This window comes from Gymnoscopelus braueri (genome assembly GCF_963280865.1).
Source record: "Gymnoscopelus braueri genome assembly, chromosome: 13".
NCBI lineage: Eukaryota > Metazoa > Chordata > Actinopteri > Myctophiformes > Myctophidae > Gymnoscopelus > Gymnoscopelus braueri.
The window spans coordinates 24375421-24402745 of NC_137615.1; the positions used below are offsets into that span (position 1 = coordinate 24375421).

At 41.2% G+C, this 27325-nt stretch overlaps 1 protein-coding gene across 2 annotated transcripts; it reads left to right on the forward strand.

Annotated features, from left to right (window-relative positions):
• Positions 1 to 2668: 2668 nt before the first annotated feature.
• On the forward strand, positions 2669 to 27325 carry kmt5c (lysine methyltransferase 5C). 2 transcript variants are annotated; one of them, XM_080447988.1, is made up of 9 exons: positions 2669 to 2973; positions 3704 to 3836; positions 6795 to 6963; positions 7066 to 7175; positions 11296 to 11459; positions 13932 to 13951; positions 14273 to 14406; positions 14506 to 14666; positions 19434 to 27325. In XM_080447988.1, the coding sequence occupies exons 2-9, from the start codon at positions 3724 to 3726 to the stop codon at positions 25076 to 25078; spliced, it is 6516 nt and encodes a 2171-aa protein (XP_080304114.1). In that variant the 5' UTR covers positions 2669 to 2973; positions 3704 to 3723; the 3' UTR covers positions 25079 to 27325. The 2 variants fall into 2 exon arrangements, with proteins under 2 accessions (XP_080304114.1, XP_080304115.1); XM_080447989.1 differs by lacking the exon at positions 2669 to 2973 and adding an exon at positions 3067 to 3173.

Sequence of the window (27325 nt, forward strand, 5' to 3'; positions counted from 1 at the left end):
GTATCCAACCCACATCTTTACTGTATAGCACATCGAAATAGGCAAGTTAAAGGCAACGGTAGTGATCAGGGCCGGACTGGGACCGAAATTCAGCCCTGGCATTTTGGTCCTCACCGGCCCACCACCCCCCGGGCCGTTTTGTCAACGGGGGGGGGGGGGGGGAGTCCGTTTTGTCAACGGGGGGGGGGGGGGGTTTCACTGTTTCAGACCAGTCCTGCACATGAACTCTGCAGCCGCACTGAGGCCCCTGCTGGAAAGCATCCCAGCCCAAGCATTAACGTAACTAATAATTGGGCCGCGCGACCCGGAAATGACCGTAATAATCCTAAAACGGGCATTTGCACGGTACGCCAAATGGCCAGTCCGCCGCTGGGAGTGATACAAGAAATGAGGACTGCTTACAGCGTGGGGTGGCCAGAGGTGAGTTTTCAGACTGCAGCAAAATAATTGGGGAAGGAGTTTGCAGTCCTCCTGACTTATGATTGATTGATTGATTGATTGAACACTTTATTAATCAGAAATGTAAACAGCATGTGGTACAGTAATTCATTAAGTCTGAAAGGATAACACAAAAGAGTCCTGGGGACTTGTTTCCATTGTGGTCATGTATTCAATTCATCAACGTACGTAGCATAAAAAAATTACACAAATAATACATGTCATCAACAAATACAAACACTATTATGTACAAAAGAGATGGGGAAATTACATTTACCTCCCCTTGAGGTCTCCTAATAGGGTTTTTTTTTTTTAGGCCAATTTTGAAAGAACATAATATCAGTACCATGGAACTGATATCAGTCCCATGGTAAAGTCAGTACCAATAACAATGCAACAAATGAATAGTACAATCAGCATCTCCAGTGAAGTTGTTGTACAGTTGTAAACGTGTCTACAAGAAATCAGCCAATAGGCTACTCAAGTTGTCATCAGTTGAGTTTTGGTAAAATTGTGAATTTGTATACTTAAAGGTAAGGTAAGTGATATTTTTTGGTTAAAACAAAAAGTATTTTGTTAAAAGGTTAAAGCACTATATAGTGATAGTAATCATTGCTATAGAGTGTTTGTTCAGTAACAGGGGCCTCCCCGTCTCTACAGCTCTTTAATAAACAGAAGAAAAGAAAATTGGTAGGTGACATTATTTCAGCCAATCAGAAGAGAGTACCCATTTATCAGCTTAATTTTTTATAGTGTTCCAGTTCCCATTTTGTCAGCTCATTTCTTAGTTTCATCACTTCCAATTTCACTTGTTTAATCTGTATCCTGACTGAATTCTCTATCCTTATTGGATAAAATTGGAAATGAAACTGAAACTGAAACAAAAATGCATTTTCTGTTTTATAAAGAGCTGGAGAGACATGGAGACTCCTGTTACTGAACAAACACTCTATAGCAATGAGTAATATCAGAGTATAGAGCTATTTAACACTTATTTTAACCAAAGAAAATCACTTACCCTACCTTTAACAACGTGGCAATTCATCGAGTGACAACATTTCAGGTAAACATTACAATAGCACACTTGAAACAGTCAGCAGGGCACAGCAGGAAGTTGTTGAACCCTGTTTCGGTAAACCAGGAGTACTACCATACTACTGGTGCCTTTTTTGCTTTTTCACACCATGTCCTTACTTGCATGAGAATAGAGTTATTTTTTACATCACAAAGCAAAAGGAGGGTCATGTCACAGCCAGACTAGGCTACTTTTATATCCTACTGCATATTCCATCTGTCTCCCTTGCTGTATTTACAACATAATAGACTAATTGCAATGGATTGCTTTATTAATTAGATGCATTTCAAAATAAAAAATTACAAAACTCAAACAAAAATGATGTGACTTGTAAGTTGTGACCAAGGCTAAAAGAATGTGATCATGTAACCTAAAAACAAGAGCGTTGCGTTAAGACTTTCAATATTTAGGGCGCTATTTGGGGGAAATAGGCAAAAGCCAATGGAATGAAGTGCAGTCAGTGGCGCTTGGTGTCGACAGACTCAACACGTCTGAAGACATTTTTTCTTTCACTTTGGCCTTAGAGATGGGGCGTGAGCTGCGTGACGACGGCTGGGCTGACGTTTGGTATTGTGGCGGGAGGCGGGTGGATGTTAGGGATGTCCTTGTGCGGAAGGCGCAGTTGTCTAGTGTCAACCAAAGAAAATCAACAACAGACAGACCGCTCAAAACAGAAACGGGCGGCCCGTGTTTTCTCTTCAAATGGAAATGATACCTCATGATTTGGGCGCAGTTATTTAATGGGTATGATGAAAGTTTTGATTAAAGGATTACTGAACAAATACCAATTTTCCTGGTCATTACAATTTAAGGCATTTTACCATCATATTGGAAAGAAAGAATAAAACAAAAAAAATATGACAGGAATCAGGATGTTACATAAGTATTCACATAACATAATTTGTGAACTACAGTACCAAGCATAATCTAATCTAATGTACTGATGGTGGAAAAAACACTCTGTCCGTCCGTCCACTGCATGAACCATGTGCGGTCCAACCCACAAGCAGCCTCCACCAATCACAGCGTTCGAGAACCTACGAGAAATGGTATTTTCTCTGATCAACCTGGGGTTGAACCAATCAGCGCGGCGCGTGGGCCTGTCTTGCGGTAGTAGTTCGGTTACACTGTGGGTGTCACTCATCATCTTTTTTGGTACTAGGCCAAAGTCTTGAGTCAAGCTTACCTTCAGTTCCCACACATGAAACTGCATCATTTGGGGGTTAATAACACCAAGCAGCCATTCATATTGAGGATTTAAAGTGGTCCTAATCTAAAAGGAACAGCTGGACCAGGTCAGCCTACAGGGCGCCGGAAGGGCTAGCTGTGTGGCTAGTCGTTAGCTGCCTGCAAAACAAAAATAGCTAAAAGCCAGAAGAGAGCAAGCTCGCAGCTTGCTGTTGCAGTCGAATAGCTTGTCTAATCTGACGAAGGTTCCGTTGACTGCAAAATACTCCCAGGTATAGGTTTCCACCACGTTAGTTATATTTCATTATGCACACGCTGTGTTAAAGTGTTTTTTTCTGTACGCCTGCGGTTTGATAACGGGAGAGCTATCGTCGGGGTTGCTAAACCTAGCTTCCACATTCTTCTGCTGGCTAATGCGCTACTACTGTGCTGCTGGTACACGTTCACACACTGAACCGACGCTGAACTACCGGTAATCAAAGCTAATTATTTGAGGCGTGATGTTAACTTTGCGAACAGCTGTATTCTTATTGTGATGGGGCTTTAAGTTAGCCGTTATGGGAAGTAACGTTAACGGTGCTGTCATCTCTGACAGACATACTTATGGAAAAACATACCCTGTGGGTGTTTTAATTGTTACTTTCAATGTTGTGACTGAACAGTAGCTAGCTTGCTAAAACAACCGCCTATGTATGATAAGTGATTGCACCATCTAGTAGTTGTGTATTATTGCCATTACAGTTATATGTATTGTTAGGTCATTGACCTCTGTGCTTTCACTTTTTACTTGTATTATACATTGTTTTATGTCTTGTGTGTGTGTGTGTGTGTGTGTGTGTGTGTATACATATGTGTGTGTGTGTGTGTGTGTGTATATATATGTGTGTGTGTGTGTGTGTGTGTGTGTGTATACATGTGTCAGCTCAGTCAGAGGAGCATGTCACACCAACATTTCACAGCACATACTTGTATGAGTGACACATTGAAACTTGAATTTTTCAGCATGCTGATGGTGGGAGACGATGGACTGGTGCACTAGAATGAGCGTGAAGGAGCTGTGTGAGACAGATGACTTGGCCACCAGTTTGGTGCTGGACCCCCTGTTGGGGTTCAGCACCCACAAGATGAGCATCAGGTACTGGCACTCCTCTGCAACAATGATTCTCAACCTTTTTAATTACAAGGACCCCCAGTTTCATATACACGATTAGGCCACAGGCCCCCATTTGATATGATTTTTTTACCACCTGGTCCCCAAACCACACTTTCAAATCCTCAGTCTGAGAATGTAAATGTGGTGGAACCAAGTCAAACTAAATATAATGCCTGAACTCCTACATTCCAAGTGTTTGTGAGGGTGACAACAGCTCAAACATGATTATTTTTGGGGGTCACGGCCTGAAAAGGTTGAGAACCACTGTTGTAGAGTAGTGGTTCTCAATGTTGAGTCAGGGGACCCCCTAGGTGTCCTTGAGAGGGTTCCAGGGGATCCGCAGGTAAATTATTGATAGGCAATAAATGGACCCTTACGAGTCTGTAACTCAGAAAGTGGACAAATGCAACCAAATTGACTCTCACAGGTCCACTTGGATTGAATGATTGCACTCTCCCACAGTAATAAGGAAAAAACAACACATATTGGGCATTTTTACACTTTAATAATGTTACACTCAGTGTCAGGGACCTCAGTAGCGTGTGGAAGAGCCATACACAGCCACAAGAGCTTGGCATCTCCTCCTCATGCTGGTCACCAACCTAGCCACATTTTGCTGTGGGATGGCATCCCATTCCTCAACCAGGATTTGTTGCAAGTCAAGTCAGCCAACGTGGTTCTGTTGGTCACTCAAGCATGTACAGCACGCCCAAGCTGATCCCACAAGTGTTCAATCGGGTTGAGGTCTCGACTCACGGCAGGCCATTCTGTGAGGCGAGCGTTGTCATCCTGGAGGATGGCGTTGGGTTCCAGATTCTGGAGACGTGGGATCGCCACTGGCTCCAGGATCTCATTTCGATATCCCCATTGAGATTGCCTTCAATGATGACATGTTCCGCCTTGCCTGTGAGAGAGATGTGTATGGATCGTCCACACGGTACTGCAGTCCCTGACATTGAGTGTAACAAAAGTGTAAAAATGGCCAATATGTGTTGTTTTTTCCTTATTACTGTAAGAGTGCAATCATCCAATCCACCAAACAACTCAAAACAAGGGTGAATACCAACAGAACAATGCAGGGTATTTTGTGGCGCTAATCACACGTTTAGCTAGGTTGCTCATTCCACAAATGCCCGATCCTTACAAGCTGTACCTAGTTCTAAAGGTGACTAATACGATAACGATAAAAATTATATAAAATACAATACCAATTGGTATTAAAGGGGAGAAATGATCAACAAAGTTACATTTAAACTTTTTGTGGGCAGTTTAGTTAGAATATCAGCATCACCTTTTAATTTTACAATCCTCATACCAGAAAATCAGAAGGCGGAAACGTATGCCATGAAGCATTCATGTTGTGCTGCGCACTCTAAATATGATGTATTTATTTGATTGATGAATCGCCCAAACTACACAGTTTACCTAGTCGAGAAGACGGTGTACGTTGATCTCTAGTGATTGGTTATGGAAAATCAACGCTCCCCCTGAGGCCTCTAAACAAGCAGACAATTCAGTCTAATATCAGGCTAAAGGATTAACACTATAGAGTCCAAGCAGCAAAGCTGCTGGAACCCTAATAGGGTTCCAGCAGCTTTGTATTGAATATTGTATTGTATATGTTAGGATTATTCTTTCTTCTGTAATAAATGTACCAGGTTCTCAGAAACGGTAACGGCTACAGTTCCCAAACCTGCCAGATATTATTATTTCACCCACTATACAGACAAAAATTTTAATGATTGGTCAGATGGTGGTGCTATAAAAACAAACTTTATGTTTTTGGCTTAGGAGTATATTTGCACAAGTTGCTTAATGTGATTTTTAATACTATTTTTCCCTCACATCATGGGGGACACACGTCTGAACCTGAAAATTGTACTTGGCTCACATTGCTACAAGATCAGAACCAAGTTGGGTTGAAAGAAGGCCAGGTTCTCATTAGGACAGGAAATGTGATTCATCCACAGTATGTTTCTGATGATAAACGCCTTCTAAATCCTGAAGTTTTCTGAAAAACTTCAAATATTTATTCAAAAATTACAACAAATGTATGTTGCTACAGTATATACTGTACATAGCAACAAGAACCCCAAAAGGGATTCCCGTTAGGGATGCCATCGATTTTTCGAATATTCGTTACAGTCTCCATAATCGAAAATGATTAAAAAAATTCGATTTTAATTATATATATATATATATATATATATATATATATATATATATTATTTTTATATTTTTTACTTTTTACTTTTGTATGCCTTAGTTTCAACCAAAATATATGCTGATACTAATAATAGTAATATAGTATTAATAATTGTAAATGGCCATTGGTGTTTTACTGTAATAATGTAGTAGTGGAGGAAGCCAGCTGCGCTGTCTGTGCAGAGAGCAGTCTGCTGCTGCCTGCTGCAGCCTGCTACACACTGACCCGCCCCCCCCCTCTCAGTCTCAGACACACACGTGCGATTGATTGATTGAGAGGCGTTTTACAGAACAGTGAGAACACAACTAAAAATGAACAAAGCGACACGTCCAAAGAAGAGTTCCTCGTGGAACTACTTCGAACTAACAAGTGCAAGTGGCGAATAATTGAAGAATATTTGCCAGGGCTGTCCGATTTTCAAATTTGATCATGGTCATATTGTGGCATCCCTAGTTCCCGTCCTGAAAGTTATAGTTACAAATAGGGGTTTCCGCCCAAAATGGGTTAAAGAGAATAAGGATATGGATGGAGTCATTTTAAGTAAAGTATGGATGTACATTAATCAGGAAAATCCCATGTATGTGATCGTATAACAAGAATTGGATAAAAACGACTAGAATGACTGTAGCAGATGAGAAACTGAGACCTGGGGTTATCACACAACATTGTGACAGAATTCTACACTGTGTTTTCTGTCCTCATCTGGTGTTTCCCCATTTGTTTTTCTTCTCAAGCCCCATACCAGAGATCCGTCGTTGGGGTATCCTGAAAGAGACTCTGTTACGCTTCAAACGTACACTTGACTTCCAGGCCACGTTTGAAGCCCTGACAGAGGTAGAATTAGCTGGTGGGGATTACTTCAATGCGCTGGGATCCCATCGTCAGGAGCTGCTGAGACAACATGTACGGTTCTGTTTTCCCTGTTTACCCTATATCAGCAGACATTCTTAATTATTTTAATATGAGAACAATAACATATAGCTGTAACCATTTCCATGTTAACAGGTGTATCGCTACCTCGGTGCCTTCCTCTTGGAAAGTGGTGTCACGATACAGGGCTGTGACAGATACTCCTCAGAGACCAATGGAGCAAAGATAACCGCAACGAGGCACTGGTAATCACTCCTATTTTCAGTATTTATGTGACTCGGATCGACACTGACACTTACATATTGTGGATAGCAGTGATATGTCCCAGACAGTATGTAAACCATTGACAGGGCCTGAATTTCGGCTTGGGATTTGTGTTCAATTTAATATATGGTATATGGTGCATTTATATAGCGCTTTTATCCAAAGTGCTTTACATTGATTGTGCCATTAACCCATTCACACACACATTCATACACCGATGGCGGAGGAAACCATGCAAGGCACCAACCTGCTCATCGGGAGCTAAATTTTAATTATTGCAAATTCAGCACTCATAACGCGGGATATTCCCACATACATTTACAGAGATGTTAACACATTGGGTGCCAGAGGTTTATTAAAATATTATACGTTGAGTGCCTGCATTTCTTCCATCCACTTGCGTTATACGTTTCGTGCTGTGAGAAGCCCCGACGCGGAAGTGCATGTAAACAAAGCGTGCGTGCGTGCGAGACGGCGGAGGGTCCCGACTAACGCCTGGAACAATAATATTTCTAACGCGATCCTCCATTGCAGCGTGATCGCCGATCGAAAACGGCTCGTTTTCACCACATTAAAAAGAAATGGAGATATTAAGCTTTTAGTCAAGGAGATAACATTGAAAACGCCGACCGGAAGGATTTTTGACATGGAGCCAGATCCAGCCTCTTCTTCTCAGAAACTCCTTGGGTGATGTCAAAGTTTCGTTTTAGCGCCCCACGTGGCCCACATGTATAAAAATAGAATTGGGTCAAAAACGGTCCGGACCGTTTTCGGCACTTCTCGTTTGGATCCTCAAAAACGGTCCGGACCGTTTTTGGCATTCAATGTGTTAATAATATGGCCTGGACCGCTGGCCTAGAGGTCCGGGCACTTGGGCTCTAAAGTAGCCTGACAGTGCATCGCAGTCCCGTTCCTGACGATCTTTACTGCATGTCTTTCCCCATCTCTCTTCCTCCCCGTTTCCTGTCTATCTCCACTTAAAAACTATCAATAAAGGCAGAAAAGCCCAAAAAAATCTTAAAAACATAATAATATAATCGCCTGATGTGAATGCGGGAGGACCGGCTGCTGGCGCTGTAGACAGACCGTCCGTCTATCATGCCTCTCGCTCTCTCTCCAGAGTGTCTGCCATTTGCCTCTCACTACAAACCCCTGTCCCCCTCGCCTCCGCTGGCTATGTATATTTGTGCTCCGTCGTGCGACGGTGTTGCGCTTTGGGGGTAGCCATTGTGACCTCGTGGTGCGTTGTGCTGTTGTGCGACTGAGTATAAATCAGGCTTAAAACGTAAATACATTATCTGAAGGGAATCCCGCTCAGTAAAAACCAGACCAATAAGCATTGGTGCAAATGTCTATTTGTTTCTCCAAATATCATGTTCTGTCTGTATTAATCTTCCGCGTTCCACATCGTGTTTGTCTGCCTGGTTGTTAATTAGGTCCTATCTATCTCTGTTTTTCTGTGAAGTGTAAATGTGAGCGGGTACAGTGCTTTAGGCAGCAACGGGGCATTTTTCATTTTTCATTTTATTACAGATTGTTGAAGTACAGAATATAAGCTTTCATATGATGTATCATTCATTGAAATTGGAACACATTTGAAGAAGATGTGATCATTTGAATCTTGTCATCTATAATAGTCCAAACTGAGATAATAGCTTCCAAAGAATTTCCACTTTCTAGCACCTCTCAGCTCCAGGTAATGGGCGTGAACAATGGGTAATTTATTCAACCTAGCCACTCCTCTAATCACTCCCCCATTTTCGGATTTTTACTGTGGAAAGTAACTAAGTACATTTACTCAAGTAGGCTACTGTACTTAAGTACATTTTTTTAGGTATTTTATACATAGGCTATTTGAAAATAGCCGCTCTACAAGCTCACAATGCGCATTGCAACGTGTTGTGAGCTTGTAGATCAGCTATTTTCAAACATTTGAGTACTTTTACTTTAGGTACTTTAAGTATATTTTGATGCCAATACTTTTGTACTTTTACTTTGCTTGAACGTAACATTGTGAGCACAGGCCTTTTACTTTTTATATTGTGGTATTGCTACCACCAAGTGCTTCTTCCACCACTAAATTTGACCCACTGGTAGTCGACTATAGTCGAGGTTTACCTACTAATGATAAAGATACGCACCAGCTATAGGTCCTGGATTAACTCCAACCTGGTGTTTGCACTCTCCATTTACAACCCGTACATCTACATAAACGTTCAGATTTCAAATATAAAGTGCTTACCTCATGACCACGGATGTTACCATTCACTTCGGGTGGGTCTAAGTACCCGTATCTTCCATATTGTTCAATAAAAAGCATTTTAATCCGATCGGCGGCCATTTTCTCATAGAGTTATAACGTATCAGGAGTGCAATACACCCCCCAACCGATACGGCCGCGTAGTTGAAAAAAAAAAAAACGGAGATGGCCATCGGATCAAAATGCTTTTTATTGAACAATACGGAAGATACGGGTACTTATGAGGGCCCGTCCATAATTATAACACCCGTGGCCATGAGATAAGCACTTTATATTTGAAATATGAACGTTTATGTAGATGTTGTCAATGGAGAAATGCAAACACCAGGTGTACGTTCTGCCATGACGCTTGGCGGCGAGCTAACAATGCTAGCTCCTAGCCTCGTTACTCCACTGTTGTTTTGGCCACATCTTCAGTGAAATACTTCCATACGAACGTCGAGCGGCCTGTTGTTTAGCTGGGGCTGCCCTCACCTACTGTAGCTGCTGTGTTCGCTACAATGTTATATTGTTTATACAACTAGATTCTGTCCCGAAAAAGACTAACGCAATACTGGCCGCTTCCTATCCCTGATCCAGAGCGTTAGTGAGATTATTTTTATTTACTCCACTGCGCCCTCTACAGATCTGGACAATTTGAACTAACCATCAACCAAATCTGTAGAGGGCACTGTGGAGTAAATAAAAATAATTTCCGTCTCGCGGACATAATTATATATTTTATTTTCTGCCCAAAAAGTGTATTTTACAGAGTAGGTGGGGTGCTGAGAGGCTTCCCACCTCCGAGAATAGACTTTCAACAACACAAAATAGCCTTTGTTTCGGTGAGTAGCGAAATGGTTTTGTTTATTTTCACTACTCTTGAGGGAACTTGAGGGAACTGACTAACGCTCTGGACCAGGGCTAGCCGCTTCCCACCGTGGTGAAGTTAGTTTCAGCCTCAGGTTGAATATTCACCCAGTGGATATTACTCCAGTAAAGTAAAATACCTCAAAATTGTACTTAAGTACAGTAATTTAGTAAATGTACTTAGTCACTTTACACCACCACAGAGAGGAGCGAAACTGATGGGCGGGGATTAGGCTTGTAACCAGAGAACAATGGGCCAACGACCAACCAAAACCACTCATGCTACTGTTGTCCCTGCAAGTTAAAACGACTCTCCGCCCCCACAAGACCGACAGAAACACACAGAAACACTGCTGTGTTTGTAATGTAATTTAAACCACTTAATGATTCTAAAACGGATATCTGTTGGGATCGAAAGCTTCCTCAACATTCGAACTGTGTTAATATGGAAAAAAACGAAAATCAGCAAAAAAAAAAAAAAAGTTATTTAGCTAGTTTCTACTGTTTTTCAACTCGCGAGTTGATGCCCGAAACACCAGGCCTGCTCACAAATGATCTTTTTCATATTATTATGAACTTGGCATCTTTGTCCCTCGTGTATTCTGACTTGCCAAGTAGTATAGATCTACAGTAGCTATAGAATAGAGCTACTGTTGGCTATTAGGACACATGTAAAGTAAGCACAGAAATGCATAGACCTCATACTGTATACTCATGCATCTATGGCATCTCTCGTCCCCTACTCCCTTCTCTGTCTCACTTTGTCTCACATACACACACACACACACACACACAAATTAGAGCAGAGTGTCAAAATGCAATCTCAGACAGACAATAATATTGTAAAGACATTAGCTACACTTGAGTAGTATCCTCCCCAAAGTGTATAAATCCCTGCAATGTGAAGCATTTAAATGGGGAATTCCCCCCATTTAGAAAAATGAATTTCAGGCCCAGGTTGATACTTAAGATTTTGAATTGTTTCTCTGCAGGTTTGTTGGCGAGCGGGTAGAGGTTCTGCTCGGATGTATAGCAGAGCTGAGTCCTGCTGACAGTGCTCTTCTAAGGACAGGAGTGAATGATTTCAGTGTGATGTACTCTACACGCAAACGGTGTGCACAGCTCTGGCTTGGGCCAGCTGCTTTTATTAACCATGGTGAGTGTGTCAACCCCCCACTTTTTATTACCATCTACGCTGCATAAGCACGCACGCATGCACGCGCGCGCACACACACACTTTTATGCCTTAATTTTCCATTAGGTGCTCTTTGCAGTGAAGATGTATAACTTGAAAATGTTGTGAATTTGATCAGGGTGGCCTAAAGAAACCCTGTAGGGTCACATGCTTAATGTGAACCAAAAACAACATGGATCCATTCAAGTGCTCATGAGCAAGGCACTGAACCCACACCTGATTGCCTGTTATGCTCTGATCTTGTATGCAGGGCTCGAAATAGCGACCATTTTGGTCGCAAATGCTCCTGAATTTGAATCTGTGCGACCTAAAAATATTATTGGGAGCACCTGCGCGACTGCAAATAATTGCTGTGGTGCGACCAAAGCGGTCGAGTGAACCAAAACGGGCGCTCCCAGCCATCCAACTGCCTTCCCCTCTGAGCTGCTCTAGCTCTTGGTGCTAATCTAATAGCATGCTGTAGTCGTGTAGTGTGTAGTTAACTACCCATTGACGCAACGGTGTGGAGTGTCGCTGAGCGCTGCGTCGTGATCTCACTGCGTGTCAGAAAGTACATTATTTCAAGCTTTTAAGTTCATAAACGAGCCGGGCCGACTATGGAGAGAAAGGGAAAGTCTCTGCCTCTCACTGTGAAAGAGGGAGGCGAACGTGTGTGTGTGTGGGGTAACTAGAGCTAGACAAAGATCAAGTCATAGGAACTGACAGCTGGTGGTACATTTTGGCAAATGAGTTTGGAAACAGTTGTAAATATTCAGAATCAATTGAATTCGTAGCCTATTGACAACACAAAAAACCTGATCAATGTGCTCATTTGAAGTGAGTAGGCTTAGCTATACGCAATATGGCCAATGTAATGACAAATGTTATATTTACATTGCAATTATTTTATAACTTAGAAAGTCTAATTATATTATCCAAATAGGCTATGAAGGTGAACAAAAAAACTGATGAAGATGTGATTGGCCAGAAACAGTGTAGACTAGGTTCCTCATCTGTTTGATACCTCAGTCTCTTTGAAGAGATAGATGGTTGAGAGACAGACAGTAAGGACACTGCATTTTTAATCCTGGCCCCAGCATATTGCATAAAGTCCCAGTAGTGGCCTACCATGCATTAAGACTACGTTCATCATTTTGTGTTATTTGTAAACCTCACTGTTGGGCCTATATTATTGTTTTTATTAATTAAAAAAATTGATTATCTATTGGTGCTCCTTTTGGTGGGTGCTCCTACATTTTTTGATTGGTAGCATCAGTGCTACCAAGTAAAACAAGTAAATTTCGAGTTCTGGCATGTGACAAATGCATTTACGTATGTCTGAGGAGGATGTGAACAAATGCCAAATTGTGTAATTCAAAAGTCTTAACTTTGGTATTACCGGTAAGCCCCATCATGTCTACAGAGAAACCTATGAAACAGGGTTTTTTTATTTGACTATTTTTTTTATAATTGCATGGTGTGTACTGAGTCTTAACCCATTTAGACCTGAGGCCGATTCTAAAAATGCCTTCTAAAACCTAACCATAGTTTTCTGAAAACGCTCAAATTCGTGCTAAAAAATAAATAAAATAAATGATGTTACTATATTATAGCAACAACTAATGAGACACAGAGGTGTCATCCGGATTGAAAGGTATAACAATGTATAGGTAGCAACATGTCTCAATATAAGCAAGTAGTCCAGTGAAGTCAGTAATCCTTTTGTCTTAAAGGGATATTTGAAAAAAGTAATCGGAAAAACACGGCCCCCTCGCGTATTAGGAGGGCAGGGTGAGTCACCAGAACCAAGGACGGGTGTTTTTGATGAATCTAACATGTTAACAAATTAGTTTGAAGTTATAATGGGTTTGTATAGGAAGGGGGTGTGTCTGATAAAATGAATATCAAATATCTAAATGAATCAAGCAACTTAAAAACGGTCTGGGGGGCTCACAAAAGCCTGAGTAGATGATAAAATGACCCAAAGTTTTTTTGAAAGTGAAATATCCCTTTACATTTCCATCTATTTTTGCACGGAAGTCACCTGTATATATTGCAGGTATATACAGGTATATCCGTAACATATATTTTTTTTTTTTTAAACTTTCATTATATTCTAGATTCATTGCACTGACATTTCAAAAAGATTATTACGGCATACAGCTCATGATGCTTACATATTACATAAAGACTAATTAAAAAAAGATTTATGGGCTACTTTTGAACAATTTACTTCATCAATGTGGTGTGGCATTTAGGCGACGCGTTGTGAGCTTATAAATGTAGATCGGCAATTTTTGGCAAAGAGATTTGGTTTGGTGGTTAACTGTATCAAATTTGCATTGGAGAGACAAGTCAGTCAAATCAACTGCGAAAGCTCTTATTCATGGCTATGTTTTTAACTTAAATTGTTTTGTTTTCTAATCTCTCCTTTTGCTTCTCTCTGGGATGAAGACTGCAGACCAAACTGCAAGGTAAACGTTAACATTCATTGATCAGTTACACTTAAAAACGTGGACTATTGCCAAATAATCAACAAGCCTCTCAATTTCTCCTCTTAGTTTAGAAAGGTATTATTTATGATTATTTATTCTTTATAATTATAATTGTTCCTTTCTTTATTTTTGAAAATGGAACATACAACTGTAATCTCTTGATGTACAGTAGTTCATTTGCCCAGTGTGTTCTCACTGTTCCTGGTTGTAAGTATCGTGTAGATCATGTGTCCCAGGGGCTAACAGCATGTCACCTTTTGTCTTTGTCTTTTGCTCTGTTTCTCTTTTATTCCCACCCAGTTTGTCCCTGGTGAGAAGGGCGCCTGTGTTGAAGTGGTTCGACCAATCTCGCCTGGGGAGGAGATCACGTGTTACTATGGTGCCAGCTTTTTTGGCGAAGGCAATGAAATGTGTGAATGCTGCACCTGTGAGAGGTGTGTAGCACATTTACATCACTTCTTTTGTTTCCCCGTAACAAGTGTGGTTCACTCACTGATTTTTTACTTTTTGTATTTTTATGAATGTCTCTTTAGGAAAGGGGAAGGTCACTTCAGACACAGTGGGAAACCGCCTGATAATGAAGAAACAAAAGACGCTGTTGGCCAGAAGTACCGTCTGAGGGAGCGATACCTTCGTCAGAACAGAGAGAAGTGCTGCCCTACAAGACCAGGAACTCACTTGGGTAGCTTTACAGGTAACCAGTCTTGTGTTCTCTTAATATATATCATTGCCATTCATTGTTATAATTGTCAATCCTGATCACTTATAATGATAATAATAATACTACTACAGAGCTTGAATTGCTCTGTTAACAGTGGTTCAGACCTTTTTAATCTCAGGGTCCACATTTTTGGTCTGGGTGTATTACATTAAAGAGAATGTAAGTTCATGGCAAGAGAGTCTGCTGGTTTAGTTTGCAGAGAAATATCAGTCCAATCCAAGGACCTGGGGTCATCCCATTATAATAATGCCGAATAATATTTCTCAGATGATTTCACTGTTATGCATGATTGTAAGTTCCCTGTTACCCTATACTCCCAGAAACATCAATACACAAGCTGTCAAAAGAGCTGTCTGTCAACCTATATTTATTGCACATAAAAAGTTAAAAGCTCTTGTAGTACAAGCTGGGGCCAAGCCTTTATTGATTTAAAAACAATAATCAAAATATGAAAGCCTGATTTATACTGGAAGAATGTTTTAGGTATGCAAGAATTGGAGTAAAAAGATGACCACTTGTCTTAGCTTCTAGTTTAAAGCTCAAAGACCTGTGTCATGATGATCTATCGTTTTTTTATGTGCATGTAGAGATGTCTACAGTAATGTTATAGACCAACCAACCTTGTGTATTTCACATTTTCTCTAGCAATTAAATCTAGTCTATAACTGCACAACCATTGACAGCCTCCCCTGCCCTCTTTAACATATTGGGAGACCCCAACCCCAAATCCTGACCCCAATTTGGGGTTGTCAAAGGCTATCTTTATACTTGCATTTGATTCACCTGAAAGTCTATTTATTTATTTTTGCTCCTTAAAAACATAACCGAACGAAAATAGCTGATCCACAAGCACACAAGGTGCTGCATCGCAAGAAGTGTTGAGCTTGTAGATCTGCTATTAAATGTCATAACCAATGCAAATGCTTAAAGGGATATTTCACTTTCAAAAAAACTTTGGGTCATTTTATCATCTACTCAGGCTTTTGTGAGCCCCTCAGACCGTTTTTAAGTTGCTTGATTCACTATTTAGATATTTGATATTCATTTTATCAGACACGCTCCCTTCCTATACAAACCCTTTGTAACTTCAAACAAAATTTTTAACATGTTAGATTCATGAAAAACACCCGTCCTTGGTTCTGGTGACTCACCCTGCCCTCCTAATACGCGAGGGGGCCGTGTTTTTACGATAACTTTTTTCACTTTTTTTATTTAATATTCTTATTGTATTAAATTTTTTTCATTTTCCAAGAAATAAATGAAAAAGGTTATCGAAAAAACACGGCCCCCTCACATATTAGGAGGGCAGGGTGAGTCACCAGAACCAGGACGGGTGGTTTTGATGAATCTAACATGTTAAAAATTGAGTTTGAAGTTATAATGGATTTGTCTGATAAAATGTATATCAAATATCTAAATACTGAATCAAGTAACTTAAAAACTGTCTGGGGGGCTCACAAAAGCCTGAGTAGACGATAAAATGACCCAAAGTTTTTTTGAAAGTGAAATATCCCTTTAATTATGGAGTCCAATCCGACTCATCCCAGTATAAACGCAGCCAAAGTGGTGTACAGACTTGGAACCAGGGAACTTTGGGGGTTTAGTTCGATTGATAAAGTGATTTAGGCCATATTCAAGATGTGACAAAATTCAGAAATGTTGTAAGCCAAAATTAGATACTTTTAAATACATGCATTTGCAGTCTTTGGTTCTGTTTTGGATGGGTTATACATCCAATTAGTAGGTGTGGCTACTGCTCAATGTTGTAATATGTAAATTCAACCAAAGCAGTGTATGCTGGCGGTCTTCAATGTAGGCCAATCAAAACTGCATGAGGGTTAGTTGTTAAGAATCTGAAACACTTCCGCAAAGCCTTTTGCCATAATGCATCCATGCTCAAGCTCGGTCACAGTCACTACAGGCTTTATTGTACTGATCTGGTAGGCTACATGAATCATTATTTAATGTCTGACAGTATTCTAGGTAGAATTATCACACAGTGTAACCCAGGTAAAATAATTGCTCATTCTGCAATAGTTTAAAGATGTCCACCAAAGTCAATTAAACTCTGTGAAATAAATATTAGTTCTGTGAAAAATATCATAATACAAATAATTATAAAATAAAAAACCCAAATGTGCGCAATTTTGGCCACATACCACACCGTACACCTCTACCTGACCTGATGTCATTTTGGCTCTTCCTAGACTAAATCAGTTCCTGAAAAATAGGTTTGTCTGTGAAACTATAGTCCCATCTTCCGTTGAGATGGCAGTGCTTTGAATGGCAAAAATATAGATATGAGCGCTCCATTCTGGTACCGGTCCCGTGAGGTCCGTTAGTAACCAGACTGAATCACAACTGAGATTTCGGTGCTTCATTTCGGTGCCTGAGCTGTCATTATGGCTTCTGTTGCCTGTAATTTCCTCTTTGGAGCCACCTGGTGCTCCAAAGCAGACATTACAGGCAATAGAGCATCACATGTGATTACTGACTAGTAAACAACAATACTGCTCTGACCACCAGCAGCATGTAGGCTACACTTAGCTTGTTAGGTGGTTCAAAAATGCCTAATGCTAGTCAGTCTAAGCTGTGTGGCCACATTTCACTCCAAAGATTCCAACACCGGGACGTGCAAATAGCGGAAGCAGGGACAGTCCCCCAACCATTCTATGGAAAACAATATAGTGCACAGGATACTCACAAACGCAAATCGATGCACCCATGGATTAAAGTTCTCAGTCACTATGACTGATTTCAGTCATTTGGATTCCATTCAAGGAAGGCAGCATCACCGAAAATATCCGATCTACAAGCTCACAACGTTGTGAGTTTGTTATTTTAAGATTGAAGAGTCATTAAAGTGGTCATACTAGCAATAGGCGATTAATCTCTTTAGGCGATTAAAGAGTGTTTGAATTGATCACACTAGCAATTGAAAACCTGTCACGGGCATCTTAATGGAGTAGTTCACCCCAAAAATAACTCTTCTATCAATTACACACCCCATGGAGCCTTGAATTCATGGAGATTTTTTAGTCTTTGTCACATTCCTGAGCCAATATTCCTGGGTCATTTGCTCAATAGGAGACTCCGTAAACTCCGCCGGTTTGAGATGGGGGTCCACGGCCAAATACATGGGGGTCCTTGACATGAAAAAGTTTGAGAACCACTGCTGTGGGAGATGAGTTTCTGCACCACTGGCTGCTGTGTGACTCCTCAAGCAGACTGTGTAACTACCAAACATTTAAATTAAATGGTTGGTTCAGGACTCATTTTGTTTCAAGATGCATTGTTCCTTGTGTGACCCTCAACACAGGATTTGAGAATCCCATGCCCAAATTACTACCACCACCAATAAAAATTATTGTAAGAGAATGCTTTCTCCACCAAAATTTTGTTTTCAGTAGAGTAGAGTAGTGGAAAGGCCCATTGAATGTAATTTCTGAGCTCACTTGATGGCCCTACAGCCAAAAACCTTAAACATAAATATTTACTTCACAGTTGCTTTGCCAATCATAAAGCTGTAACACATTTGTGTACTTTGCTTATTGTATGTCTCTGAAAATGTGAATATTGAATACCTGACATCTAGGCCTATGGAACATATATGATAGCCTGGTATCCAGCCTGCTTCGCTACATTCGGCGGAGTTTTTTTTCTCTCTTTGCTTCTCAGTCTGGAAAGCCTCCCATTGGGAGGTTTTGCAGAACTACACTGGAACTACATATGTTACGTTGGGCAACGTCGTTGCTGATTGGATGTTGTTCAAACGAATGACGAATCACAACGATCACACTGTTTTTTTGGTCCCGCCCCGCACCACAGACCAATCAGAAGCCCCAGGTTCGTTTCGAAGCTTTTGGCATGTCCCGCCTCCCTTGGAGATAGGAGGCTTTCCAGACTGAGAAGCGAAGAGAGAAAAAAAAGTCCGCCGAACGTAGCGAAGCAGGCTGGATCCCAGGCTACATATATGAAGCTTGACAATATTTTCCGCCATTTAGTTTATTTTTTAAATTATTTTACTAGTACTCCTACAGATTTTGACCAGCACTCGCACACATCGGAACACATTCTCTTTGGAGTCATGTGATCAAGATGTATCAATCAGATTTCTCATATTCGATTCAGATTGGCTACGATTGGTTTCCAATGTTTGCCAGAGGGCCCCGTTTAGCAAAAAAAAATCACAAATCCTCAAGAAAGTGGCCCACATTTGAATCACACATTGAGGGGCCTCTCAAAACGACATGGAGGCGTAAACATTAGGCACAAATGGTCTCCTGAGTCATATGACAATGACCGTCAAACAGGGTTTTGATAATCCATACCGTTTGCCTGTAATTGCTTAAAAAAAATTCTGGGCAGTGAAAAAACCACCATATATCATGATAGCAACATCCAATCATCCCCTAATTAGAATTGCATGTTGAGGGGCCTTTTATTTAGATCGTAACTCAAAAAGTTACCCAACCTCCCCCGACGGCTGCACCCCACACCTGACACAGCCCTGGTTAGGCAACCCGGCCTGGCGGAGATCTCTTCTTGTTTAGATGGTGTATGCGGTGTTCAAGCAAGGCATACCAATCTAAATACAAGGTCCTAGGACATAACTATTGACAGTGGGACACAGTTTGACTTTTAGTGCACTGATAATCAAAACATTAGCAAATGTTAAAACTACTTTTCTGTTGACCAGCTAAAGCTCAATATTTCTTTGTTCTTGTTTCTCATTCTTAGCCATCCCATCAAGGAACTCCTTTACTCTGCAAATGAAGAAGAATGCCTTGATGTGCAGAAAGTTGACTCGGAAACAGACGTGGAGACAAGCAAAGCACAGAAGAACAAAAAAAAGTCAACTCAAATCCTCCTCATCCAGGCAGTGGCAGACACTTGCATCACAAGTTAAACTGAAGGACCTTAGAATCAGAATACGGCGCCACACGTTGGAATTTCTGCTTAATTGTAAGGACCCCGGAAGTAAAGAGAGAGCCTTGCTCCACCTGTTGGAAGAAGTTAAGCCAAAAGATAAAGTTGAACAGTTGAAAGAATGTTTGCAAAGAGAAAACCGTAGTGACATTTGCAATGGTAATACAGTTCAACAGTTGAAAGAACTACGCTTGAAAACAGAAAATGACAGTGACATTTGCAGTGGTAACCCAGTTAGTGAGGTAAACTTGAAGCCTTTCACTTTGGACTCTGCAGTGGCTTTTCATGAGAAAAGAGTCCCTAACGTAGCTGTAACAGGCCTTAGTGAGAAGTCTGCCAAAGTGGCGAACAGACAGGTTGTCCAAGCCGTGACCTCTTCAAGAATAAGTATCATGGCTCTAAACGTGGACACACGTCAAACCAGGTCCAGCAACGCAGCAGTTGGTAGCCCTATTCAAGTAGATGGAAGCAATGAGAAAAAATCTCCAAAACTAGATCAGGCAGATAACACAATCACAGAAAGTCAAAGTAACAAGTATATAACAGTTGGTGATGGCACCAGGGGAAGTGCAGATGCATCCTGTGTTACCAAACTGACTTACACTGTAGGCAGTGGGCCCAAGGACAGCAACGCTCTCAGTCCAACATCAAACCAAATGGAGATCAAAAACATAAGACCCCCATCATCCCGGTTGAGGAGTAGGAAACCCGAATATGAATATGCAGCGGAAATTGGTGAAGTCTGTCAAAGTGCCTCGGATAAATCTGATAAACTTGAGGATGAGCCACTCAAATCACTGAAGCAATACCTAACAGTGAACCTGATAAGGATGTCAGAACCAAGAAGTATGAAAGTGGAAAGGGCTGATGAAGAGGAACAAGCACAGGTGATGGTGAGAGGAAAGTGCAGTGTGACATTGAATAAAAAGCCCCAGACGAGGCCAGTGACGGCACAGGCAGAAACCAGATCTCAGCAGAAGCAGGGTGAAAGTACAGAGGTCTCCACAGCTGATGGTAAAGGTGTGAGGGAGATGTATTTCAAGTCTCTTGATAAGATTGATGCAACAAAGAGACAACTAGGTGAAGCTGTGGATGATTTATACTGTGGGAAAAGTGGAGATTGCAAGGTCATTGAAATACAGACAGACACCGAAGAGGGTAGTGTACAAAAGGTTGGTATACAAAATAAGAAGACTATTAAAGATAAAAGTGAAGGAAAAAATGAAATTGGTAGTGTTGCAGAAGCTCCTGTTGCAGAGTGTAAGGATAAAGGGAGCCTAGAAAAGGAAGCTGATGCAGGAAATCACAGTCAAACATGCAAAAGAAAAACAAGCATAGTTTGTGGCAACATTAAGGTTGAGGATTCTTGTAAAGATGGGGGAGAAGAAATAGTGGAAAGAACGGATGAGAGCAAAAAGGTTGAGAACATAGCCAACAAGTCCGGTAGTAAGGAGGACATAGTTGAGAATATAGCTAACAAGTCCGGTAGTAAGGATGAGAATATAGCTAACCAGTCCGGTAGTAAGGAAGACATGGTTGTAAAACGGGCAAGAGTCCTGCTCTACGATATTCTAAGGAATGAGAAAACAAATAGAGATGCGAGTTCTGCAGTGAAAAATACAGGAAAAGAGATTTCTACCTCAGTTAAAGAAGAAATGGAGTCATTTAAAATGCACGGAGATGGAGATGCATCTCCAAATCCATTGCCGAGAAGGAACGTAGCAAAACGAAGCCAGAGGTTTAGAGGAGCAAAACATAAAACTGAACCTGAACAAAAACGAGTTGTAGGAACCTTGGTTGCAGAAGTTATAACTAGAGGCAAGGTGCAGAGAAACGAAAATGTGAAGGTTCAATTGGCGCCTAAGAAAGATGACATACTTGCAAAATGCCCTGACCCCCTACCTCCTTGTCAAGACTCCCTGGCTCCTGCGAAAGCCATGAGTAGTCTTCAACCAGACACCAGTGCACAGGCACACGTACAGTCCAACATTCCTCTGAAGAAACGCATGTTCCGAAATTCTGTGGATATGGACCCTGAGCAAGGACTCAGCTCTCCTCTCACAGAACTCAACTCTTCCACAGAACTCAACTCTTCCACAGAGCAAAGGCAGGACCTTTCCCCGTGTTCAGGTGAGGGTAAAGGCAGAGTTAAGAAGACTGAGGCCCAGGCTCAGAACTTGATGCACAAAAGTGCAATTAAAAATGATTCTCCCATCCGACGTACTCGTTCCAGCGCTGAGTTAGTTCAACATGCTTGCCTACCGAGAAGAACTAGGAAGGTTAAACTGGAGAGACAAGGCAAGGACTTGATTGACAATGCCAAGATACTAGAGAATGATAGACTTGCTAATTACAAACAAACTGACCCACAACATTCCGAAGGTTATGAGGGGGGGAATGAATTAAAAATTGAACCTGGATCTGAAATGAACACTTCAGACCCCCAGGAATTTGACGAAAAGGATGAAACGGAGCAATGCTTCAGGATTCGTTTTAAGAGAAAGCAAGGCAAAAAATGGGAGCTGAAGAAGTCTGAGGCTGATTTGCCATTAACTACGGAAATTCAAGATGATTTGCTGACATGTGACCCTTTTAAGGCCATCATGGATTCTGTATCAAATTTGAACATGGAGATGGCAGCAGCACGGGCACATGTGCATGCTAGTATGAGATCAAAGGACAGATTGCACCGTTTGAAAAAGAGGGGTGAGAGGTTGAGGCAAAATAAAGGATTACCTGCAGGCCAATGTTCACATGATGACCGAGATCTTAAAAACATAGATCAATGTGAACCTAGTGAATCTGGCAAAGACAAAGTGGAAAATAAGGAGAAGCTAAAGGATATTTGTGGAGTCAGTCAGGTACCTGAAAAGAGCATGGATCATAAAAATACCAGTCAGACTTTGTCTGTCTTGGGGCAAAAACCAAAAGTGGAAAATACGGTTGTGACAGATAGCTGCTGCTTTCAGTCAGGGGCACAACACGAACAGAAGCCTGAATTTAAATTTCATCCCTTACCAGTAATCAAACTACGGAGGCGGACAGAAGATGTTTGGGAGGTGGAAGACAGGGATGAGAAACTGTTCGAAATGGAGTTCAAGAGAGAAGCCAAGCAGGAGATAAAGGCTCATGTTATAGACACGGAAAATAAAGGGTTGCTGTGTTTTGGCAAACCCAAAGAAGAATGTCCACCTGCTTCTTGTCAGAAAATGAACAGTATCTCAGGTCCTCTTAAAACAGAAGCACCTCCACCTGAACTGCCGTCCTTATGTCTTTCATCTTTGGCTTCACCTCTTAATGAAGGTACAACTCAAATTAAAGCTTCTGCTCAAAACAGAATAATTGAAAAGCCAGTGACAGAGATGAGTGCCGGGGGAGGGAGGAAACTGAGGCACAAAATGGAGAGACCACGCAAGAGTGGGCCTGTTGAAACACCCACCACTTGCCTCAGTCATACCCTCCAACAAATTGACAACAGTCTGTCCAGACTCACGGAAGGCTTGTGTGCTTCTCAGGCATTGGAAAAAACGGTGTCCTATGCCAGCGGCTCTGCCTCTGTTATCCAACCCCCGTCCCAGTCACCACCATTCACGTCCTCAGATGGTATACTTTCCACTGAGCCTAGCTTTACAAATTGCTGTGATGATGACCTTCTGGACTTTCAGTGTCTCAATTTTGAGGGGTATTATCAACCACCGACTGACCTCTGCCCATTAGAGCCAGCCTCAGATCCCTTCAGCAGTCCACTCTCTCATAGCCCCTCTGATACATGGAACCCAGAAACGCCATATCTTGGACCACCCAGTCCAGCAGGCAACTTCAACAGTGAGGATCTGCAATGTTTCCCAAGTCTCATTACTTCTAAAAGTGACTCTCTTCCTTTGGATTGTGAAGTGAAGGATCTCTCGAAAGACAAAACCCCACTTGGCCACAGTTTAAATTTCCCACCTCTGAGCAGAGCTGAGGTGACTGCTATGGATAGATTTTTGAGTAAAAATCCAGGAATGAAACTCTCCAGAGAAGACTCCAAAATACAACTCCCACCAGGGGTAAACATGACTCGGCCTTTCGGCACAACCCCCATTATGCTAGGCCAACCTACCAATCAAGGCATTCATTTCAGACCTAATGCTAGTCAGAAGTACAGCCAGTCACAGTGTAAACCCCAGGGCCCCTTCCATCGTATGGGCATTCCCAGCAAGTCTCAGTCTTTTCCCAATAATCAGACAAACGCAATCAGAGGTGAACCCCAGCATCCCTTGAACAAGGCTGTCCATTCCCCCCACACAGCCAACAAATTCTTCCCTTCTCAACTCTACACTGTGAAAAATCAAAATCCTGCAGACAATCTATACAACTCCCAGGACAAAACCTCTACTGTTATACAGAGGGTGCTTAAGTATCAAGGAGGAAAGCCGAGCCAAAATTTGTGTAGTGCACCATGTAAAGACAATGTGGCTGCCGGCCGACCAACGGCTATGTCTAAAATACCGACCGCAAAATCACATTATATTATGAAATCCCAGCAGAGTCGTCAAATGGAGACTGCCGCACGCAGAGACTTTACAGACAGCCATAAGGATAACCTTTCAGTTCACGGATTTACCTCTCAAAAAGATGTGGGTCATTTCAATTCATCCAGAAACCCTGCCAGGTCAAATGTTTATAACAACAAAGCTAACTCAGTTTTCCCCCAGTCCTTGAATAAAAACAAGGCATCAGGAAAACCCCAAACTATTGAGACTGACTTGGCACAAAAAAACTTCTCAACTCTCCCAAGGCCTTTCTACTTTTCCAACAAAGTGTCTGAAAGTTATGGCTCACCACAAGGCAAGAGTTTGATCCAGGATAAGTCCACTCCGTCGACCACACACAAACACCAGCCATGTTATGCTCAACATGACCCTTTTGACTTTAGCTTCGACGCAAACCTTTCTCCCGCCATGTCTGAGCACAGTAGTCCCCAAGTGGCACAGCATACACCTGGAACACAGACACCAGCAAACAAGCAGCAGACCACATCCTCGTCGGCCTCTTTTCCATACGCTTATCAAGGTCCTCCTTATGTATTTAACTTCACTGGAGATCACTCATTGACCCTGGGTCTAAGGGATGGGGCTGATGGTCAGACATACCCAGGTTTAGGGCCCACAAACTATACCTACCATTGTCTGATGGAGCCCTCGGGCACTCAAGGTAGGCTGGTCCTTGAGCCCTGTGGACTTCACCCTTCAAATCCGTCCTCTTTTTCAATGGAGGGCTTTGCCGGGCTCAAAGGACAGGACGAACATTGCAGGAGGGACACACAGCAACCGTGCCAGCCTGTTAACCCACCATCAACTCCCCACTATGGACCTGCCACATCCTCCCACTCCATGGGCCCCTCAAAACCCAAGAGAGTAAGGCTAGTGGTAACAGATGGCACAGTGGACTTAGACCTTCAGTACTCAGACTAATTTGTACCCACAGCCATCTCCTGGATCTTAGGCTACATGTATATATGCTCAAGGGGATAATTTCTGCAACAAAATGTTTTTCTAAACCATGTCATTTACAGCCTACCATTTATTGAAGCCCATTTAGTGATTATTGGCATTTGTTTGGATGGACTGTTCTCATGGCAAATGACTTCTAGAGTGATGTATGGTAGTGAAATTTGAAAGTAAACATTTGTAACTTATTTTTTATGAAATACTATATCTTAAATAACATCAAATTGAGAATGCATCTTAAAAAACAAATAGAAATGTTTTTAACTTTAGGACATACAGTATGGCTCAAATCATACTGTGGCCTCAAAGGATTTAGACCCCTTCACTTTTTCCACATTTTGTTATGTTATTTAATTAGATGTGGCTCGGTAAGAGGCTAGCCATCAATGGGTCTGAGTGTCTTGTGTTTTATGGGGATTTGTGGGTCATCAATCTACCCACAATTCCCCATAAAATATTTCTTTTTTTTATAAATACTCATTTATATGATTGAGACTAGGGATGCAACTATTGATTATTTTGCTAGCAATTATTACTTTACTTTAATTATTACTTTATTGAGTATAATCTAATAACCGAGAAGCACGTTATTTGATAATTTGTTTTATCTGTTATACGTATATCAACAAATGTGAACTAAATTGTACAGCAGTGTTGCACAAAAATGGTTGAAGTAGCAAAAATAGTGTAAAATAGGGAAAATCGATATTTAAAGATTTCTCCCAAATTCTATTTCTTTATTAAAATCTATTATCCATTAAAAAAAATATATATATAATCGATTAAATCAATTACTTGATTTAACTGTTGCACCCCTTATTCAGATCCCACCAAGGCCAGATCCATCCATTCCTTTGAGTGTCCTTAAAATGTCTCTTCAGCTTGACTGGAGTCCTGTTGTTGCGTCTATAAATTCTCTCCCCATCATTATGGGGTGTTTTTTGTTTAGATTGTTGTCGCATTACTCAATTCTATATCACAATACAATGTGGAAACAGTGAGGGGATTGAATATCTTCCGAAGCCACTATATAAACATTGAAAACCCCAGACTGTAACATAGATGTATGAAGTTTCCTATATATATGACGGTAGAAATAACAGCTCCACAATAGTTTGCTGGTACTTGTACTGATTGGATATCACATGGCAGCTTTGTGCCTCATTCTTTAATATGCTCTTGTAACTTCCTGCAGAATCTGTTGAAATGCTCTACCCTCATTTTGTATTTGCAGTAAGCAACACATTTTTATGGTATGGTCTTTTAAAGATCACTTTGTATTTGATTCCATGCGTGTGTGCGTGTGTGCTGATGCACATGTGTGTGTTGTGTTTGTGTCGTACTTGATTGTGTGAGTGTCGCCATGCCAAATTGCATTAGGTTTTTTAATGTCAGTAGTGCATAAATGAAAGGCTTGTGCATGAACAGTACTGAAAAATGGCTTCCAGACCTGGAGAGATGAAAACAATTCCAGGTCAACTCCACATGGGACACTAAGTGTGTGTGACGTGAACTGTAGCTCTTTGCAGCTGCTTTCTGGAGTACTTACTGGGTGAGGTTGGATGGCAAGGAGGAGACTGCAATATACTGACACCCTGAAAAAAGACAATCTATCATTGGATAGCTCTAATTTGGCTTCATTTCAAAGGTTGAATGACTTGTCTGCTGAAAGTAGAGTGAGATAAACCTGCTGTATATGCCATGTGGTTGCTGGCTGTTATTTGGTCATGGCTCGTGGAGATATACGTGCAGTTTTAACATGGAGATTATTTACTGTTGACTATAGAGGTGTCGTGAGCATTCCACTCATGTCAGGAGGTATGCTGCTCCATTTAACAGCTTGGGGGAGGTGTTGTGTGACTACATAGCCTTACATGACTACCACGAAACTGTACTGTCTATACGGAAAGGACAATTATTTATTTGAGTATCCTCATTCTTGAAATGGTGCTTTAATGTAACTGAACATTTTACATTGTTTGTGCACGATATAAAATGATTTTTTTATTTAAAGATGATATACTGTACTGAATATTTACGTTGAGTATTATTTAATTTTAAGTCCATTTTACCTACACCATGATTTTGATAATTTCTGTTACAGCCTATTTTTCTTAGTGTTTTTTAAATGGGCGATTCAGTCTTTCCCAAAGTCTGCTGTAGTACTGTACAAATGTAGCCTACATCATTAAAGACAACTAATTCTTTATA